This window comes from Pantherophis guttatus, chromosome 9 (genome assembly GCF_059756535.1).
Source record: "Pantherophis guttatus breed Tessera chromosome 9, ASM5975653v1, whole genome shotgun sequence".
Classification (NCBI taxonomy): Eukaryota; Metazoa; Chordata; class Lepidosauria; order Squamata; family Colubridae; genus Pantherophis; species Pantherophis guttatus.
The window spans coordinates 21,030,189-21,052,407 of NC_142071.1; the positions used below are offsets into that span (position 1 = coordinate 21,030,189).

At 42.5% G+C, this 22,219-nt stretch overlaps 1 protein-coding gene across 2 annotated transcripts in view; it reads right to left on the reverse strand.

Moving 5' to 3' along the window:
* Positions 1-22,219, reverse strand: part of ETS1 (ETS proto-oncogene 1, transcription factor) — a 155,321-nt gene that overhangs the window by 22,242 nt on the left and 110,860 nt on the right. For both annotated transcript variants that reach the window (XM_060693556.2, XM_034421945.3), the window contains 4 exons: positions 19,805-20,005; positions 11,446-11,523; positions 10,785-11,033; positions 5,066-5,326 (listed from right to left, as the gene is read on the reverse strand). In XM_060693556.2, the coding sequence (XP_060549539.1) occupies positions 5,066-5,326; positions 10,785-11,033; positions 11,446-11,523; positions 19,805-20,005 (789 nt within the window). The remainder of the gene's footprint in view (positions 1-5,065; positions 5,327-10,784; positions 11,034-11,445; positions 11,524-19,804; positions 20,006-22,219) is intronic.

A 22,219-nucleotide genomic window follows, 5' to 3' on the forward strand; every position in this document is an offset into this window, starting at 1 on the left:
TGATGTCGAGCTGGCCACACCCACCCTGGCCACATGCCCCCCCCCCACCTGAGGTCAAACAAACCCTGATGTAGCCCTCAATGAAATCAAGTTTGACACTCCTGTTTTAGAGCAGGGGTCTCCAATCTTGGCAACTTTAAGCCTGGAGGACTTTGACTCCCAGAATTGGCTGGGGAATTCTGGGAGTTGAAGTCCGCCAGGCTTAAAGTTGCCAAGGTTGGAGACCCCTGTTCTAGAGAGTACCTCTGAAGGGTCTCCTAGGTCTAGAGCAGGGGTGAAATCCATCAGGTTCTAACAGGTTCTGGAGAACCGGTAGCAGAAATTTTGAGTAGTTCAGAGAACTGGCAAATACCACCTTTGGATGGCCCCAGAGTGGGATGGGAATGGAGATTTTGCAATATCCTTCCCCTGCCATGCCCACCAAGCCATGCCCACAGAACTGGTAGGGAAAAATTTTGGATTTCACCGCTGGTCTAGAGCACCTACATATATGTTCAACAGGAGAAGGCTTCCTTGCAACCTTCTAGAAAATTACTCCAAACTAAACAGAATGGGAGAGAGAGAGAGAGAGAGAAGGGCATATCCCTCCCTTGGGATTTAATTATAGTCATTATGAAAGTGAGGAAAAGTAAAGGGATGTGAAATAACACTGAAAATTAATACCATTACTTTTTTACACATTTGTCTCTTCAAAGATTTTTCTGAACAATCGCAACACTGGCCAACCATGAATGCTAACAGCTAATTTTGTTCTCATTTGCAAATGTCTAGCAGGTGTCACTAGAGTAACTGAACCAAAACTGATCTACTTGTTGTACTTCTCCAACAGCTTAAAGACACTCTCATACTAGAACTTTTAAGAAGTACAATAGGCATGTGTGACATTTATCAATCCAAGGTTTTTGATTTCCCCTTGGATGATGCCATTCTGTATTAGTTTGGTGGTTCCCAAAAATACAATCCAAAACCAAAACCGACTTGTAATATTCCAGATATAACTTCCAGATTAGGTTGGTCTTTGTCAGAACAGGTCTTACCCCTGCTTGGTCTAATCTGCACAACATACAAAACCAATATGCGTTCATTTCCTTTTGGCTCAGTGTATTGCATTTACCCAGCCTCTGTATTTGTCCAATCAATTTTTGCAGTTTAATACATTGTTTGAACCCTGCCATTGTGGTTCACTCCATAAATCTTGGTTGCATAGTTGGCCAACCCAGGCCTTGCATCTGGCAAGGATTCACACAAATAGTAGAGGTGGTCACTGCTGTTTACAACTTTCTGAACACTATGTTGCAGCTGGGATGAATTGTGAATTTGACCCATACATATTTGTTGTGGATCAGGTAATCTGATCAATCAGTAATCCTGCTGGGGGTGGGGGGAGGGTGGAATCTAGAAATGTAATATTTGAGAATGGGAACGTTTGCTGATAGCAGTGAATTTTCATCACTTCTTTCTATAAACCATAATCCTTTATCCTTTCCAAATTACTTGATAATATACAGGGTAGCTCAGAAAGAAGAGATCTGGGGGCCTGTAAGAGATCTGGTTTGTCACCTTCCTGAGATATTTTTTTTTATTGTTATTATGCTGCAGTTATTGTTATTGTCAATTTTGGAAATCACCTTTTCGTTGTGTAATCTGCAAGCTAGGAAAAACCTAGTTTGACCCAACAGGAATTTGGTTTGGATTTTGGTTGTGCCTTCTGTAATGGTTGAGTTTACATATTGTGCCATGTTATGCCTTGTTTAACCATAATTTGGGTAACCTCAATTGGCTGGCTTCAAGAAAGCCATAAATTATTATTTAATGATCAAACAAGTCATAAACCAACATTTACATATGCAGTGGCTAATTTCACACAACCCTACAGAACTCAGTATCTTTCTTACCCTCTTGTATCTCTTGTTACTATCTAGGTAGCACTGAATATAGAACTACGGGAAAACATCTGCTTCTATAGATGGTCTAGAACTAATTTAACAAAAGACAGGTGTGTTAGGAAGGTGATGTTTCAAAGTCTGTCCAAGCCACCAACATATATAGTTGCCTGATTAAGAAGATCTGACAGATGAACTTTACAAACTTTTTGATCAGCTCTAGTCATAAATATATGGGTGTGTGAAGTAAGATAGGGTGGGGAATACTGCAACACTTCTGAGGAGCCCTGACAATTTACCAAAATCGGTTAAGATGTGGAGCATAGATAGCGGCGCTTGAAAAGATTGCACCTTCGTTGCCAACTTGAGAAAACATCAAAAGCCAAATTGGGTTTCTACCAAAAGCATTACCTTCTCAGCAAAGTTGTTATCGTCAGTGGGTTGTTTCCTCACTGGTGATTACGAACCGCACAAATAATCTTGATGTCAGTGAAACTATCAACAAAGTCAAATCTACAAGACTGTTGATCTGTTTTTCAATTTACTGCAGAGATAAACACAATGCCATCTTAATTTCCCATCAAATGGAGGGGCTTTGCAATGATGAAGTCAGTATTTCTGAAGCTCATTACATGATACCGAAGTCCGTTTGGCCATTTTATGATGTTTTTATGAGAAAAGCTGGCATTATGATATTCATTTCCCTATTATAGTGAAAGAATATAAGAGAATCAAAGAGAAAAACACCACTTAGCTAAGGTCACCTCCTGAACTAATAGGCAAAGTGAACCCAAGAACTCTTAGCTTACAGTTCTCGCTTTTATATGAACTCTTGCTTCATCCTTTCATCCTTTCATCCTTATGATTTTCCAGGAGTCATGGCCACTGCTGCCTTCTTGTTTCCCACAACACTAATGATCTAATAATGTATAACAGTTTCAGAACAGGAAGCAAAATCAACAATAATATGATCCACAGAAGACCATCAAGTCAGAACTAGTATCATCAAGTCAAGAATTTGATTTGATGATACTTTTTTTTTTTAATTTGATTTATATGCCGCCCTTCTCCGGAGACTCAGGGCGGCTTACAATGTGCTCAGCAATACTGTCCTGCAAAGAGTTCCAAAACTATTTGTAGGACATTGTATTTTGTGATTTTTCTCCAGTTCTTTCTCTTCTGTTCTGTCTGTAGGTACCACTATTATATCCACTACCCAGACTTTTTGGTCCTTTTTTAAATCAACAATGGTGAATTTGAGGGGGTGCTTGCCTAGAAATGAAAACAGAACTCTGGCAAAGAAACCAAAGATAGTACTAATAGTTGAATCCCAAAGCAACCGGAGCATCCCTTGAACACCATTAGCATTGGCAAAATCACTATCAGTCAATTACATAAGGCAGCTTTACTTGGAACAGCTTACATCCTGTAACAATACTTTCCCCAGTATCAAACATCTGCCTATCTCAGTTCCTTGGGAAGGACTTGATAGATGGATAATACCAAATCTAGTCTAAACAATTATTTATTATGCTTAATTGCGCAGTCAGCCAGATATTTAGACTGGATTTGGACTTATTCAACTCATTAGTCTATTGAGTGGCGTATTTCCACTCAACAGAAAGTGAGCGTCAACATGCATCCTTGCATTATCCTGACATCTGAAGCAGTTCAATGGACTTCTTCGATTCATTTCATATCTACCCCACAATCATGGCTAAATGGAGCCTCTCTCCATTCAACCTCAATCAACATCCTACTTTCTGTTCTTCACCTACACCTACTGCTTCTACAACCCACAGATACACTTCATAGCTCAGAACTAAAATGACTAACCACTTCCTCTTGCATATAGCTCCTAAAATTATCTTCCATCTTCCCCAGCGGCACCACATACATGCACACACACTCACAAAAAATTATCAGCCCTATATATATATATATATATATAAAACCCTCTGCAAATTGAAAGAATTACATTCAGGTGTGGTCTCGAATGTCTCACTGCTGGTGTTTAAGGTACAAGCTTGAAAGAGATACATCTTAATTGTTAACTCTGGGTTGTATGGCCTCTGCAAGGCATATATTTCTTTCTTCATTCCATCAGTGGCATGAAGCTAATGATACCCAGTCTTAACAGGCTTGTAAGCATCCCTAATGTGATGTGTGTAAAAGGCTTTAAATGCCAGGAATATGCAGAAAGTCAGAAAGTACAAATGCTAGATTAGACTGTGTGGGACTGCAAATCCCACACAGGTTTGTGTGTTGTGAGAATCTAATCATTGTCTTAGTATATTTATGAACCAAGCTATCATGGTATATCATAAAAGGGTGTTATTTACTCGGCCTTAACATACTTATGTAGGTACACCCAATGTATTTGTAACCTAGATTCAGTGTGGTGTTATTGTTACTGTCCTGCCAATGAGAATGACACATGGGCAGTGGTGGGTTGCTCCCGGTTCGCACCGGTTCGCAAGAACTGGTAATAAAAATGTGTAGTAGTTCAGAGAACTGGTAATAACATTGGCTGGCCATGCCCCCGAACTGGTCCCCGGCCCGGTCACCACTCGCTTATCCCACCCACCTCATCAGAGGCTTTTTTTTTTTACCTTTAAAAGCATTTTTTTCTACAACCTCTTCAGCCGAAGAGGTTGTAGAAAAAAAAAATGCCTTTAAAAGCCTCTGGCAATCCCAGCTGAGTTGCCTGATCGTCAGAGGCTTCTAAAAGTATTTTTTCTGCAACCTCTTAAGGTTGTAGAAAAAATGCTTTTAAAAGTAAAAAAAAAGTTGGTCACGCCCACCCAGTCACATTACCCCCACCAAGCCACGCCCACAAAATAAGCCACGCCCACAGAACCGGTAGTAAAAAAATTTAGAACCCATCCCTGCTCACAGGTCGTGGTTGTATAACACACTGAACCTGGTGAACAATTTAGTCTGTTGGTTTGTAGAATAAGATGAATTATAAACTAACCAAGAAGCACTGAGATTGTAGAATATTCTGGATCCCCCTCTTTTCTAAAGAAATACTAAACAAATTTTTAAGGAACCATTACTTCGCCGATTGCACTAATGCAAACCGCCAGATCCATGACTGATCTAATTGAGCATGTCATGTGAGTGAACACAGCCATGAGAAAAAAACTGCTTCGATCACCTACATTTCTCCAGCATCTTACCTGTGTAACCAGCCAGGGCAGCAGCAGGAATGACAGGTTTGTCCTTGTTCATGTCAGTTCGGTCTCGAACATAGTCCTTGAAAGTGCCTTTGGGCTTGTGGTTGGGTAGAGGGACAGGATAGTCCTCCGAATCAAAGCTATCATAGGAAGGGACGCGCTGTAGACTCTGGAAGGATGACTGGCTGCTCCAGGACTGCGCCAGACGGTCACAACTGTCATAACTCTCTATACTCTCAAAAGAATCTTGGCCCCCAAGTTTACCTGCAAGGCAAGAAGAAAATGAAGTTCCCCTTCAACCAGTGATTGAGATGCCTTCATAAGGAGGAAGAAAAAGGCCCAGGCCACAAATAACCTGCCTGACTACCTCCAGATCCTCATCAACGTTGACTTCAATATCATATTTTTATGTGATAGAAAGAAAAAGTCATTATAAAGCGTGGCAGGCATTTTAACCATCCTTAATAAAATATTGTTTTGGCTTAATTCATGTTGCTGCTTCAACTGCATCATTTCCCCCTTCTTTCTGGCAGCACAGCCACCAGCCTGTCCTTCAAGAGCTTAATGTAGTTCTCAGACAAAAAGAAGTTGCACAGTTTCTGTCCTGCAGCTCCACCATGAAGGTCTTTGTTGAAGCCTTAGTGCTGAAAAGGAGCCAGGCATGAATATGTTCAGGTGTAGATATGCCCTGAAGTTGGCATGATGGGGTTTAGAAGGGCACTATGCCATCTTGGATGGATCTTGGGTGGTGTCCAAAACAGTTGTAAGGGAAAGGCTTAAGCTGAAGCTGCCATGAAATGAGGATGGATCTCATATTCCCTTCTTTAGGCGTTGTGTCCATCTGACACTTGCACTTCTTGTTGTAAGCAAGGGTGGGATTCAGCTGGTTCGGACCAGTTCGGGGGAACCGGTAGCTCTGACAATCAGCTGAGAGCAAACTGGTTCACTCCGATGATCAGCTGGGTCCGCCTGCCTGTCCCTGCACTATACTGACCTATATTTCCTTTGTTTGAAGCCCAGCTGATAGGCGCGGCAGAGCGGATTGCTGTGCCTCAGCTGTTTTACTCACTGGGGCTGCAGTAGAAGGTAGGTTTTAGAGCTGTTTTCAAATGTACTGCACGCGTGCTCAGCGAACCGCTTGTTATACCGGTTGAATCCCACCACTGGGTGTAAGCAATATCAGTTCATCTTTTGAAGAATTCATAGCGGGACTGTTGTGAAATCAGTGTTCACAGGGCTGGATCTATGCCTCTAATTGCCTGAACATTGTCTCCATGCTTTGAACATTTGCATGACCTTTTCTCTGAAATGTACTTTTTTTTCCTACTCAGTTAAGGATATTGCTAAATCTGAGAAGGGACAGAGTTCTTTATGACTTTCACTGGATCCTAAGGAGGGAAATAGCCTGGACTACAGCTCTGGAGTGGTGGTGGAACATAGTCTCAATCCCAGAGGACAGAGACAGTAAGTTTAAATAGTTTGGTTGGAAGAAAGAGGGTCCAGTCTGCTCAGTGGTGGGATTCACCAGTTGTAACAACCTGTTCGTTGCGCGTGCAAACTCGCACTTTCGCGCATGCACATTACAATCGAAAGTTGCCTTCTACTGAATCCAGAGTGAGTAAAACAGCTGAGGCATAGCAATCTGTTCTGCCACGCCTATCAGCTGGGCTTAAAACAAAAGAAATATAGGTAGGTTATAACACAAGCCCATCTGAACGTCGGAGCGAACCAGTTCGCTCTCAGCTGATCGTCGGAGCTACTGGTTTGCCCAACCTGGTCAGAACCAGCTGAATCCCACCTCTGAGTCTGCTGCTACGTAGAAGTTCTCAGAGTGTATCTCTAATGATGCAAGTAGCTTGCTATAGTTGGGGAGGCTTTCTGCTTCTAGATGAGGAACATTACAGGAAACTTCTTAGAAGTAACTGTGTGTGTGTGTGTTTCTTGGTTTTTGGAGCTTGATAGGAGCAGACTCTTTACAAACAAGGCAGAGTTTATCAACCAAAAGTAGTTCAATCTCACATTCAATCTGTAGTTCGATCTCCAATTTCTCCATCTAACAGCAACATGTTGCAAAGAGAAGGAATGACGTCTTCAAGCAGATTACTGAGTTAGATGGAGAAACCACCTGACCTGCTATAAGGAAACCACCAAGCATACAGATTACCACTTGTGCTATCTATCTATCAAGAAACTTCGCCAAATGTGACAAGTATCATCTTTTATTATATATATATATACCGTGTTTTCTTGAAAAAAAGACCCTGACTTATATTTTTTTGAACCCTGAAATAAGCGCTTGGCCTTATTGCCATGTGCTCAAAAGCCCAATTGGATTTATTATCAGGGGATGTCTTATTTTGGGGGAAACAGGGCAGTGGTGAAATGTAAAATTTGTTACTACTGGTTCTGTGGGCGTGGCTTGGTGGTGGTGGGTAATGTGACTGGGTGGGTTTTTTCTTTACTTTTAAAACCAATTTTTCTACAACATCTTTGGCCGAAGAGGTTGTAAAAAAATGCTTTTAAAAGCCTCTGACGATCCCAGCTGAGTTGCCTGATCGGCAGAGGCTTTTTTTTTTAATTTTTAAAAGCATTTTTTCGGCCTAAGAGGTTGTAGAAAAAATGCTTTTAAATTTTTTTTTAAAGCCTCTGATAATTGCGCAGCTCCGCTGGGCATGGAGGGGGCAGGGATGTTTGCTACCAGTTCTCCGAACCACCCGCCTCCATCGCTACCGGATTGGGCAATCCGGTCCAAACCAGGAGCATTTCACCCCTGAAACAGGGCATATATATATATATAACACTTTGAGATTTCAGCTGCATATGTAGAACCCCCTGTTACAAACAAGGAAAGGTTGTGCATTGTTGCTTCTTCTTCTTCCTCCTAATGGCCATTAGATGTTACCTTAGTCCAGGCAAGCATTAGGGTTGTTTATTCTTGGTTTCTTAGAGATCAGTTCACCAGAAGTCCAATATGTCAACTCAGGCAACTCTGCCCAGATTAATCACTCTTACTTCAGCTAAAAATCTGAATTCCTACCAAAGCACACAGGTTCAAAAGTGAAACAAATAAAACAAAACAAATAAGATCTTACACTGCTTTTTCTCTGGAATCCCACTCTATGGCTATTGCTCAACCATTTCAGATTTACTGACAACCTTAAGAGCGTAATAGGATCATTTGAGTTCAATAATTACCAAAACCAGTCTGAAAACAGCTGCTGGGATTGTGTAAGACCCAAGGGGGGGAAAAATTCATTGGCAGAGATGGTGGCAACTAAAGCCCACAGAATAACTCTCAGGGGTGGAGAGAAAGCTTTGAACTGGCATATTTGCCATGTTTTGATTTGACCTCCATATCCTCTCCAGTATGTACCTCCCTATCCACCCACCCCCAAAATATATCTAGTAAGAATTTAGATAATGACAGGAATCACTTGCTTGAGAGAAGCAAAGTATAGAGGTCTCTAAAGTCTAGAATTTGGAAGGTGTGTGATGCGTTTCTCATATTGTATCTTTAGAAACACTCAAAAGCAAATGCATGGCTTAAGAAAACAAACAACTCTTCAGCAATTCCATTGGTAGAATTTCTAGTTGAAAAATCTTGCGTAGCATAGCATAGGAAAAAGTGTCCATCAGTCAAAGGAGATATATCACCTTGCCAAAATAGTGCTATTTATTTATTCATAAACCTGCAAAGTGATCCCAAAGGAGGGATAAATTTGTTAAGCAAACAAACAAATCACATTATTTATTTAGTTGGTTGATGTGCCCAATGAGGGAGCTGTATCCTGTTAACCTTGGCTGATCTCAAAAGAGCTGAACAAGGTCAGTTAGACCAGGATAATACTTGGATGGGAAAACAAGGGTGTAGGCTACGCTGGAAAATTAAAAAATAAATCCTAGAAGGCAAACCACTTCCAAATAGTTGCCAAGAAAAGTATATGGATGTTTCCAGAAATCATTTAAACTTTTTAAAACATTGTTGATAGGTGAGCTTAGCTACTGTGGCTTGAGTTCAGTGAGATCTCAACGAACCGTAGCAACATTCCAAAAACCTTGGTTAAATCATAGCTTTTAGTGATATAAAATCCCAGCCAGTATAGTGTTTGGACAACAATATGGTTTGTTCATTGCTTTGTTGGTTTTTGTGCTATGGAAAAAAAATAAAACCATCTCAACCGTAGGCACGGGCAGGGGTGAAATCTAGCAGGTTCTGGAGAACCCGTAGCAGAAATTTCAAGCAGTTCGGAGAACTGGCAAACACCACTTCTGGCTGGCCCCAGAGTGGGGTGGGGATGGACATTTTGCAATATCCTTCTCCCAGGAGTGGGGAGGGAATGGGGATTTTGCAGTATCTTTCCCCTGCCACGCCCACCAAGCCACACCATACCCACCAAGCCATGCCCACAGAACCGGTAGTAAAAAAATTGGATTTCACCACTGGGCATGGGTATCTGGGAATCAGAACTGAGACCAAGAACGAGGTCAAATTCAATTTATTATTGAATAAGAAAAGCTGACATAAGTCTGAGGTATATATTAAAGGTATGGTGGTGATGAGAATGGATTTATAGGTATATACATGTTTGAAACCAAAGTTATTCATCCCTATTTGCAAATAAGCCTGATGTCCCCATTTGACGGAGGAGTTACAACAGACATCTTCCCCCGTGAGTTTTGACACAATGCAGTCCACCTTGACAGGGTGACTATTATCTTATGGCCATTGCATGAAATTTCTTCAATAACCCTTGCCAGTTCCAGATTTCTCAAGATGTCTAGGACTATGACTTCCAGAGTCAGTAGTTGGGGAAGATTAGGGTAGAACACGTCCCCAGTAAGATCACTTAGGCATACTATACCAAATTTACCCACCATTTAGAAAAAGTTACCAGCAATAGCAGTAGCAGTAGTACTTCAATTCATATACCGTCCTGTCATGATTTAAATGGGTGGTTTACAGTGTCAGCATATTGCCTCTAACAATCTGGGTCCTCATTTTATCGACCTTGAAAGGATAGAAGTCTGAATCAATAGCAATAGCACTTAGACTTATATACTGCTTCACAGTGCTTTACGGCCTTTTCTAAGAGGTTTACAGAGTCAACAGTCTGGGTCCTCATTTTACCGACCTCAGAAAGATGAAAGGCTGTGTCAACCTTGAGCCGGTGGGAATCGAACTCTGTCAGTCAGTCAGCAGAATTAGCCTGCAATACTGCATTCTAACCACTGCGTCACCATAGATCGAATTCCAGACTGTGGGCAGAGTTAGCCTGCAATACCACTAAGAGCCTTGGTACTACAGTGGTCTAAGGCACCCTGTTATTAAGCTGGTTATTAAGACCAGCTGCCTGCAATTACTGTAAATCGAATCTCACCAGGCTCAAGGTTGACTCAGCCTTCCATCCTTTCTAAGGTAGGTGAAATGAGGACCCAGTTTGTGGGGGCAATAAGCTGACTTTGTATAAATATACAAAAGAATGAAGGCTATTGCTTAGCACATTGTAAGCCGCCCTGAGTCTCCAGAGAAGGGCGGCATATAAATCAAATTTAAAAAAAAAAATACTGCATTCTAACCACCGCAACAACAGAGCTGATTAAAGCCTCACCAGCAGAATGCAACCATGATCTGAAGAAGCTTTTTGGCAGTACCAGGAATGGAACAGAAGCACCCACAAGGGCCCAAATAGAGGGGCCTTTATTATCTATTTGTCTACGCTACCTCGGCTGGCACGCCCCATGCACATGTTATCCGGTGTTACGACTTCCTGTTTGATGGTGAAGTAGTCTGTCTGCAAGGAGTCCATCTGCACTGGGTCGCGAAGAATGACTGATGGGTACTCATTCTCATATTTGAGAGATAGGAGCTCCTCAGAGCTGATTGGATGGAGAGTCTGGTAGGACTCTGTGATGAAGCTGGGCTCAGAAAACTCTGATGGAGGCACACACTGAGCATGCTCAATGCCATAACCTGCAAGGAGAAAAATGGCATGAAGTGGTGATCCAGGGTTTTAGGGACCTATCTGAGCACCTCAGCAGAAAAGACCACTGTCTAGGATTTGCCAAAGATCCTACAACATTCTCTTTCTGCTGGATCTGATGTTAGTCAGATGTAATTGGGAAGAGGTATACTAGGTCACACATTCCAATATTTGTTCTAAGTTAACAGAACACATTTTTAGATTTGTTTAGAGCCCAATATTCTACACACATTAATTTACCTTCTTGTAGAAGGAAAGAAGGAAGGAAGGAAGGAAGGAAGGAGGGAGGGAGGGAGGAAGGAGGGAGGGAGGGAGGGAGGAAAAAAAGGAAGGAAAGAAGGAAGAAAAAAAGAAAGAAAAAAGAAAGAAAGAAGGAAGGAAGGAAAAAAGAATTGGACTTACTAATGAAGTAGTCGGATGTATAGCGAGATTCTGGATAGGCAGTATTTATTCCATTTGCTGGATATGGCTTGATCTCTTCTATAGCAAATAAATGAAAGGGAATATCTCAATTATTCAACAACAATACAACTAGCAACAATATATATAGGTAGGTGAAGCTGAGAAACTAACTAATGCAAAGTCATCACACAACGTGGTGATGAACTTGTCAAAATGGGCCCACAAGAAAAATGTATGGAAACGCTATGTTGAACATTAGAAGTGGTAATTACCAAGAAATCTGTTATGGAAAGGCAATACGTAGACCATAAAGACATGAATCACTGTGGAGTCCAGTGGTGCACATGTAAAAGCATGGCTTTCCATGACATGAACATCTGTATTAAAATTTGTATATGATTTCCAAGACTTTTCCTAGGTGACATCTAGTGTTTTAAACATCTTGAAGGTACTGACTGAAATGATAGCAAACTGGTGCAATCCATATAGCTTGAGGACAGTTCCCATCACCATCAACCATAGGCCAAGCTGGCTAATGGAAGCTCAACGCAAGAACTGTCCTCCTTAAGTTCTATTAAACAAATGTTGTTGATACAGTTACAATGACTTATAGTTGTGTAATAGGATTTTCCCTCAATTTTTTATCAGACTAGGAAAGCTGTTTCTGGCTGGCAGCTAACATCTCATGAGTATGCCATTTGGCACGGTCTAGTCATATTGCAAAATCGCTGAATATTTTTTCATTGATTTTGGTTTAATTTGACTATTGTTCAAAAAAATGTGAATAAGGGACGCATCATGCTCCTATGCAGGAAATCATGTCATCATTATTCAGTTATTTGCTAACAAATTTCACAGAGGGAAGAAATGTCGTCTGCAGATTTGATAAGTTCCCTTTCTATTCCCTCATCTAAATCATTTATGAAGCTATTGAAGACTACCGAGCCTAAGACAGAACCTAGGGGTACCCCGCTGCTTACTTCTGTCCATGTAATTTGTTAGCAAAACAAACAGAATAACAAAATTCTGTTATTCATCAGGAGGATCTTGAGGAATGCGGGGAATCTAGAAAAGCATCTCTATAAAGATGTGGTGGCTCAGTGGCTAAGACGCTGAGCTTGTCGATCAAAAGGTCGGCAGTTCAGCGGTTCGAATCCCTAGTGCCGCGTAATGGGGTGAGCTCCCGTTACTTGTCCCAGCTTCTGCCAACGTAGCAGTTCGAAAGCATGTAAAAAATGCAAGTAGAAAAATAGGGACCACCTTTGGTGGGAAGGGAACAGCCTTCCGTGAGCCTTTGGCATTTAGTCATGCCGGCCACATGACCACGGAGGCGTCTTTGGACAGCGCTGGCTCTTCATCTTTGAAACAGAGATGAGCATGCCTTCTAGAGTCAGGAACGACTAGCACATATGTACAAGGGGAACCTTTACCTAGAAAAGCATCTCAGGGGTCTACGTGGCCCACGAACTGTTCAACCACAGTAGGAAGCTCCTGTGCTCAATATCAGCTTGACCAGGCCAGATTGTACTGAGCAGCGTGTCCTAGCACCATAGCTTCAAAAACTTTTGCCAAAGCAAACACGAAGAATTGCATGGTCAAAGTAATCAAGATGGCCAGGGTCAAACCTTCTGCCCTGTCCTGATTACTTTTACGAGCAAGCTTCCCAACACACTTAGGTATTTCCAACACACTTATGTATTTTGAAACATTTCAGCCAGAGGTGACTCACCTCCCACAGGCTGTCTAAGACAGAAAAGGCATCAGGCAAAGTCTTCTTCACAAATATGTTTTAGAATACTCAAAATTAATCCCTTTCCATTCCCCATGCCCTAAAATACAGGAGTGGCCAAAATTGTGGAAACCTTTTGGGAAAAGTGTATTTTTGAGGTTTGATGGCTAATAATATCACTTATTTGGGGGAGTTTCAGGATAATCCTATTCCACTGCTGGAATGGCCTGGGAATAGCCCAGACTTCAACCCAATTGAAAATCTATGGAGCCGACTGAAGAAATTTGTTAGTCAGAAGCGACCCAGCAATAAAACCCAGTTAATAGGAGCCATCATTCAATCTTGGTTTCACATTAGAACAGCTGCAGAACTAAAAGACTTGGTTCACTCCATGGGAAGACGTTGTAAGGTCGTAATTCATGCTAAAGGTTACCCAACTAAGTATTAACTGATGTGATAATTTTTGTATATCTCGTTCTTTCTACCTCTTTTACTTTTCTTTATACTGTAACTGCTATTCTAATAGCAAATCCTTCATAAAAGTTATCGCATTACATTCTTGAGTAAATTATCTTTCCATTGATATATAATTTTATGGTACTACTACTGCCCCCCCAAAAAGTGGTGTTATTACCTAGTTTTAGAAAATACACTTTTCCCAAAAGGTTTCCACAATTTTGGCCACTACTGTAAACCCTTGTTCCTCACAGTCAACAGTGCCCTCTCGTTGGCTACAAAGTTGGTGCCTTCTTTAGAACTATAACCTGACCTGTTCCCTTCCCTGTGGCTATCTATCCAGGAGTTTGGCAGATCTGTCCAGGAGGATGGAAAGGGGCAAAGCTCCCACAACTCAGCTCACACAAGTCTTAGTTTTGTTTAGACCTCTTCCCCATCACCCCCCAGCAGAAGGGAAGGTCAAAACTAGATTCTTTTTGAATTGATGTAGACTATTCTCTGACTGGCTTCTGTCCAGAATCAGCAAAAATAAATAGGATCCTGACTTCGTTCCATGGTGGGTCAAACCTAGTCATTGCATGTGGGAATATAGGACTGAAAGATGACTAAAGAGGAGGAAGGGCTTCCTTTAACCTTAACACCTTCATGGAAATTTACCCAACGGTCATGCTTTGTACCTGGAGTGTCCAACCTTGGCAACTTTAAGCATGGTTGGCTGGGGAATTCTGGTAGTTGAAGTCCACAAGTCTTAAAGTTGCCAAGGTCGGGCACCTCTGCTTTAGGCAATCTTCATCTTACTAGACATAGATAATAGCATCAGATCCATGATGACTTCTCCTTCAAGAGCCTTGGTAGTACAGGGGTTTAAGGCACCCTGTTATTAAGCTGGTTATTAAGACCAGCTGCCTGCAATTACTGCAGGGTTCGAATCTCGCCAAGGCTCAAGGTTGACTCAGCCTTCCATCCTTTCTAAGGTAGGTGAAATGAGGACCCAGTTTGTGGGGGCAATAAGCTGACTTTGTATAAATATACAAAAGGATGAAGGCTATTGCTGAGCACATTGTAAGCCGCCCTGAGTCTTCGGAGAAGGGCGGCATATAAATCAAATTAAAAAAAAAAAAAAGATGGTTCTGACGACGGCTTACTCAGTGAAATGTTCTCTTCCTACTCTCAAAATGATGCTATAGAGCACTGCACACCAGAACAACTAGACACAAGATACAAGAACAGTTTTTTCCTGAACGCCATCACTCTGCTACACAAATAATTCCCTCAACACTGTCAAACTACTAAGTCTGCATTACTATTACTATTAGTCTTCTCACCATTCCTATCACCCATCTCCTCCCACTTACAACTGCATCACTGTAACTTTGTTGCTTGTATCCTTATGATTTATATTGATATTGATTGTTTCCTAATATGATTTGATGGCTTATTTGTTCCCTATGACTATCATTAAGTATTGTACCTTATGATTCTTGACGAATGTATCTTGTCTTTTTATGTACACTAAGAGCATATGCACCAAAGACAAATTCCTTGTGTGTCCAAACACACTTGGCCAATAAAGAATTCTATTCTATTCTTCCCAGTTTTACAAACAGAAATGGAAAAGGAACACTGTTTTTCAACCTGTTTCAGCCATTGTAAAAACCAGTCAAAACTAGCTGTTTTGAAGGTACCTAGCAAATGCTCAATTTTCTGGACCTCAGTAAATGGACTTTGCATACAACAAACCAAATCCCACTACCATTTATGTAAGGACATGTTTGTACAAATGATTTAACTTGCATTATTTCCCTAATGTCTGTATGCAAAATTCTATTAGTTACATAATGATACAGATAATATATCGCCACAATAATGCGCTTGTTCTATTTCTCAGACTACGGGGATAGTCTTCCTCCAAATAAGGTCCTTGTTTAGCAAAGGGTCCTTATTTTCTAGAACTCAACCTTAATCAACTTTTGCCAATATCTCCAGCTTTAAAAAAAAAAACCACTGGCTAATTTGGGTGTTGTTTTCATGCCCATCAAACTCATCAACTAAAGTTGTTTCCTAGAATATTGTTCAATTCTAAGGAACTCCTCACTTATTCCCATGCAGGTAAACAATAAAAATGAGTAGCAAAGCAACAACATGCATTGCCTTGCATTGAACAATAGCACTTAATCTTACATACCGCTTCGTAGTGTTTTACAGCCCTCTCTAAGTGGTTTACAGAGTCAGCCTATTGTCCCCAACAATCTGGGTCCTCGTTTTACTGACTGAAGAGGTTGACATACTATTTGGGGACATCAGCTATTCCAGTTCAATTTAGTAATCTCTACATTCATACAAGTCAGTCCTAGAGGAGATCAACCCTGACTGCTCTTTAGAAGGCCAGATCCTGAAGATGAAATTCAAATACTTTGGCCACCTAATGAGAAGGAAGGACTCACTGGAGAAGAGCCTAAACCTGGGAACGACTGAGGGCAAAAGAAGAAGGGGACGACAGGGAAGGAGGTGGCTGGATGGAGTCACTGAAGCAGTCAGCATGAGATTAAATGGACTCCGGGGGATGGTAGAGGACAGGAAGGCCTGGAGGAACTTTGTCCATGGGGTCGCGATGGGTCGGACATGACTTCGCAACTAACAACAACAACATTCATTGATTCTTAAAGAGTTTCAATCTAAGGAATTTTTCCCATCCCATCAGAAGTTACCTGGGATTTTGGTAAACCAAATCATTAAACTAGATTCCTGGTCTATCATTTGCATTAGGTATGCCATGATAATGCCAGTGTATACAGCACAACGACATACACGGAAACTTAAATTTCTGTGCTCTGCGTGTAGCTTGTTCGGTTACTCAACCCTCACACTGAAACTTGTTGGAAATGAAAAAGGAGAAGAAAAGAGCTGCAACTATATGCCACCAACAAGAGAAATGAGAGGCTGCCCATTCAAGCATGGTGGCATGTTTATCTTTAGAAAGCCACAGAAGGTGGCAACATCCCCTACCTTTTTAGTGGATTTCATGGAACAGACAAAACTGTCCCAGCCCACACTTGCCTCCCAAAATGGAATGATAAACACCTGCCTCTACCTATTACAGAAGCCTCCAAAATGGTTTGCAAACATCTTAGTGGGTGCCCTTTATTTACAATTGGTTTCACCTTATTATGCAAGACTGAATGCCACTCTGTTCCTTAGTAAAACTTATCCAGGGGAGTCCAGGAATAGCTGATGCTTTCCCATTATTTTTGGGAAAAGGAGGTGTCAGAAACACAGCTTTGCCCTTATAAACTGTGTGTAGCCTGGCAGTGAACTTGGTTCCTTAGCATCTTTTCCCCACAGGCTCCAAGGAGAATAAGATTTCACAGTTATTTGGCAAAGAACTGAATGCTGGTGAACTATACACAGGCTGGAAAATCCCACCCATGGCACAGAAACACTTCCTATCTGTGGCTCCAGTGTTGTTCTCTTGTTTGTGTAGAACTCCGCTTCTTAAATGCATCAGCACATAGATGGAAAAGTTACTAAAAAGACTTTGTGCATGTTGTGGCCCGCCAGCGGCCTGCGCGGATCGTGGCTGATCCCGACAACAAGGAGCTGGTGTGGGGTCACGCCAGCACCCTGCGCAGCCGGCGCTTGTGTCGGACAGCGAGGAGGCTGAAGAGGATGTGGTGCCAGAGGCAGAGACTCAGCCAGGGCCTTCAGAACCTCCAGAGACTCCTTCAAGTGGAGAGAGTGAAGTGGAGGAGCCTCTCCTCAATGCTCGGGCACGCAGGGCTGCCAAAAGGCAGGAGTGGCTACTCAGGAGGAGGAGGTCTCCTCGAGAGTAAGGTTTGAGGATAATTGGCCACTCCCTTAGCCTATTTAAGTCCCACGCAGTTAGTAATTTCTTGCTGGAAACAACATGTAATTATTACAGAGCATATTGGAGAGTGAGTGTCTTATCGTATCTTGTTTTCTGGGCTGGTTGCCAACCTTTGCCAGACTTTGTTTATTCTTGGTACGTTATAACTTTGATAAAGACTGTTGGTGTGTGTCACAATCCTTGGGAATCCAGAGCTGGGGCAGAACAGTGCAGGAATAGTCAGCTATAGGTGGGAGAAAGTATAATTTTGCAATAGCATTTGGGTCTAGAACAGGGGTGTCAAACTCAAGGCCCGTGGCCCAGATGGTGGGGGGGTTAGATCTGGTCCACGGGGCCAGCCTAGAAACAGCAAAGGACAGGATCGTGATGCCTCTGCCAGCAAAAATGGAGCTCGGGGAGGCCATGCGCCGCCTCCCCAAGCTGCTTTTTTTGCTGGCAAAGGTTTTGCTACCAAAACAAACTAAAAGCAAAGTGAAAGGAGAAATGTTTCCCCTTTTGCATTTGAGCATGCAAGAAGGGACAGGAAAGGAGAAAGGAAAAGAGGAAAAACAAAGAAAAAGATGGGCAGATAGGAAGAGAGCAAGGAAAGAAAAATAAGGAAAGAGGGGAAGGAAGAAGAAAGGAGAATGAAGAGGGACGGAGAAAGAAGAAAAGGAAGGAAGGAAGGAAGGAAGGAAGGAAGGAAGGAAGGAAGGAAGGAAGGAAGGAAGGAAAGAAGGTAGGAAGGAACGAAGGAAGGAAGGAAGGAAGGAAGGAAGGTTATAATGAGAGTGAGGGAGGGTCTCAGGGAAATCTTGACTTAGCAGTTGGCCATCAGAGGTGCCCCCGACACGAGTCCTGTGTCACGCCACCGGTCACGCCCACACTGATCATGCCTGTCTCTGGCCACGCCCACCCTGGTCACAGCCACCCCCGGCCACATACCCCATCCTTCCGAGGTCAAACACAACCCTGATGCAGCCCTCAATGAAATGGAGTTTGACACCGCTGGTCTAGAATATGCAGACTAAGCCAGCAACCTGATAACCCCCTCTGGTAATGTACACTCTTGCAGAGTTGAATTTATGCCCTAGTCCCGTGTTGGCGAACCTATGATATGCATACCAGAGGTGGCACGCAGAGCCCTCTCTGTGGGCACGTGCGCCGTCACCAGCTGCTGTTCCAGCGCCGGCATGTGCATGCACGCTGGCCAGCTGGTCGACCAGCTGTCCGGCACACATGCAGGAACCCAGAAGAGAGCAGCTGGCCAGCACGCATGCGTGCGACGGAATCCGGAAGAGCAGCTGGCTGCCGCGCGCATGCACACTGGCCAGCTGCTCTCTTCCGGCGCTCCGGCACATGCTCCAGTTTCGGCATTCGGTGTCGAAAAGGTTAGCCGTCACTGCCCTAGTCCATTGTTTCTCAACCTCAGCAACTTTAAGATGCATTGACTTCAAGTCCCAGAATTCTCTGGGGAGTCAGCATGAGGATATCCTAGGGAGGGGATGAAAGGTATCTCTTTGGGATTTGACACTACTCTGGAATCCATAGATCCTGCATTAATCAACCCATAATGTAGACTATGGTTGTCCACCTTTTTTGGCTTGCCTGGGCTGCACTGAATGAAGAGGAATTGTCTTGGACCACATATAAAATATATAATACAGTTAATGTATATAAATAATCAAAGATATAGAAAACTAAAGAGAGTTTATTATCTTGTAGGCCACATTACTAGCTGCCCAGGGCAGTGGTGGGTTGCCCGCCGGTTCGCACCGGTTCTATAGAACTGGTAGGAGGCTCTGCCCACCGACTCTGACGTCATCAGAATGCTTGTGCACATGCGCAGAAGCTTCTGAGCATGCACCCATTGTGAACCGGTAGTAAAGGTAAGTAGATCCCACCCCTGATCCAGGGCCACATGCGGCCTACGGGTTGCAAGTTGGGCACACATTATGTAGAGAGTTCCTAAATAAATAGAATCTCTCTTAAAGCAATTTCCTATATTCCCAAAATATAGATAAAGATTAAACTATCTTTAAAAATTTATGGGCAAGGGCAAGCTGCTTTGGAGCCTTTCACTGTAACCGAACTCTGCCAAAATATTCAATAGGAATACCTTATACTTACATATCTCTGAGGAACAACTAAACATGATAATTTAAACACATGTATTTGCCTTCATTCGTACAATAAATTAAAGTCATGCAGAGCCAGGAACATTGATTTTTGCAGGGGGATATTCAGGAACTCCCATGAACTTGTGTAGTCTTCCTGTACAGTCCTGATCAAAGCAACCCAGCTCGTTATTGGTGATCATCATATATTACCTTTCTGCAACATCTCCAGATGTTCCCAAAGAATGTCTCCTACAAAGTCTGGTGCTAATTCAAGGAAGCAGTCCTTCCCTAGAGCACACAGGGCAGCTCCGTTCATGCAGAACTTCTGGAAGTCCACATCCTTCAGACTGAATTCATTCATGGCCCACATAATCCAGTCCCGTACATGAGTTTCTGTCCATTGGTGAGGATCTGGATGAAGAAATCACAGATAGAAAGAGTTACCAGGAGCGGCTTTTTGTATGCGGTTTACACAGTGGTGAAATCCAATTTTTTTTACTACCAGTTCTGTGGGCGTGGCTTGGTGGGTGTTGCTTGGTGGGCGCGGCAGGGGAAGGATACTGCAAAATCCCCATTCCCTCCCCACTCCAGGGGAAGGATATTGCAAAATCTCCATTCCCACAACACTCTGGGGCCAGCCAGAGGTGGTATTTGCTGGTTCTACTCAAAATTTCCGCTACTGGTTCTCCAGAACCTGTCAGAACCTGCTGGATTTCACCTCTGGGTTTACAGCATTCTATTGGGGAAGTCTGCCAAGACCTCTGCTAGCCTGAATTATTGGTCCTTGTATCTCTCTCAGTGAAAAATCATACTGTACTCTCTCCACTGTTGATAATCCAGTGAGATGTAAGCCTTTCCCAAGACGCTGGCAGAATTGGCCAAGAGACCTCTTCTGGTTTGGTAAGTGTTCTCCAGTAGTTTTTATCCAAGTTGGCAAAAAGCTGGATATTATTCAGAAGTTCTTTAGATGATTAGATATTGGAAACCATCGCCATGACATATTAATTGCGATTTTGCTCAGTTTACAGGTATGCTAAGCAACTTATGACTGGTTGCTTAGCATATCAGAACACACATAAACTGGGGGAATCAGGCTTAATATCAGTGACTGTAAGAGGGATCTTGGAGTCTTAGTGGACAACTAGCTAAAAATGATTCAGCACTGTGCAGCGGCAGCCAAAAAAGCCAATGCAATACTAAATTGCATTAACAGAGGGATACAATCAAGATCAAGTGAAGTACTAATACCACTCTATAACGACTTAGTAAGACCACACCTAGAGTACTGCATCCAGTTTTGGTCACCACACTATAAAAAGATGTTGAGGCTCTAGAAAGAGTGCAGAGGAGAGCAACCGGGATGATTAGGGGACCGGAGGCTAAAACATATGAAGAATGGTTGCAGGAACTGGGGATGGCTAGTGAAGAGAAGGGGAGACATGATAGCCGTCTTCCAATATTTGAGGGGCTGCCACAGAGAGGAGGGGGTTAAGCTGTTTTCCAAAGCACCTGAGGGCCAGACAAGGAATAATGGATGGAAACTGATCAAGGAGAGATTCAACCTAGAAATGAGGAGAAATTTTCTGACAGTGAGAGCAATCAACCCATGGAACAGAAGTTGCCTTCGGAAGTGGTGGGAGCTTCATCACTTGAGACTTTCAAGAAAAGATTGGACTGCCATTTGTCAGAAATGGTGTAGGGTCTCCTGCTTGAGCGGGGGGTTGGACTAGATGACCTATAAGGTCCCTTCCAACACTGTTAATCGGTAAATCTGTAAAAAAAGGTACAACAGACCTCCCCAGGGATACTTACAACCCAGTTCCGAAGTTACAATAGCTGCTCCCCCTGCAGTCATGTGACCACATGTTAGGCACTTGGCAACCAGCCCACATTTACTGCCCTTTGCAGTGTCCCACAGTTGCATGACTGGGTTTTGTGATGGTTTTGCTGAAAACTAGTATTTACTTCAATTTTTTTTTTTTTTTTTGCAAGATCAACCTATTGTGAACCATTAGATTATTTAACAACCAGGATGTTTGCTTAATGACCGTGGTGGTCATTCCACAAGGTTGCTCAATCACCACTTCAAAACAAGTTGTAAAATTGGGTCAGTCACATGGGTGGCCTAAAGGATGACAAGTTATGACCATGATGTGGCAGACTCCATTATGGTTGTAAATTGAGAACTGCCTATGTCAGCTTCTCAGTATCAAACAGTACTCCCTTCTTAATAATATACCAACCACCCTTTAAAAAATATAGTAACATATAAGAAAAAGGCTGTCAGCTGTTTCCACCATCAAGGTGAATGTCACTTATTTAAGTATCAGAGCAAAGAAACTATGAATCTCAAGTTTTTCTTTGAAGATGTTTCGCTTCTCATTCAAGAAGCTCCTTCAGCTCTCTTGGATGAGAAGCAAAATGTCTTCAAAGAAAAACAAGTAAGTCCAGTTGCCTCTTGAAAAAGCACCTTTGGGACAACCATGACCTGGATGACTGAGAATCTCTGTAGATATGTGAATCTCAAGATTGTGGAAGACTACGGAGACAACAGAGACTTGGTGGTGCAGCAGACTAAAGTGCTGTTAATTAGCACCAGCTGCCTGCAATTACTGCAAGTTCGAA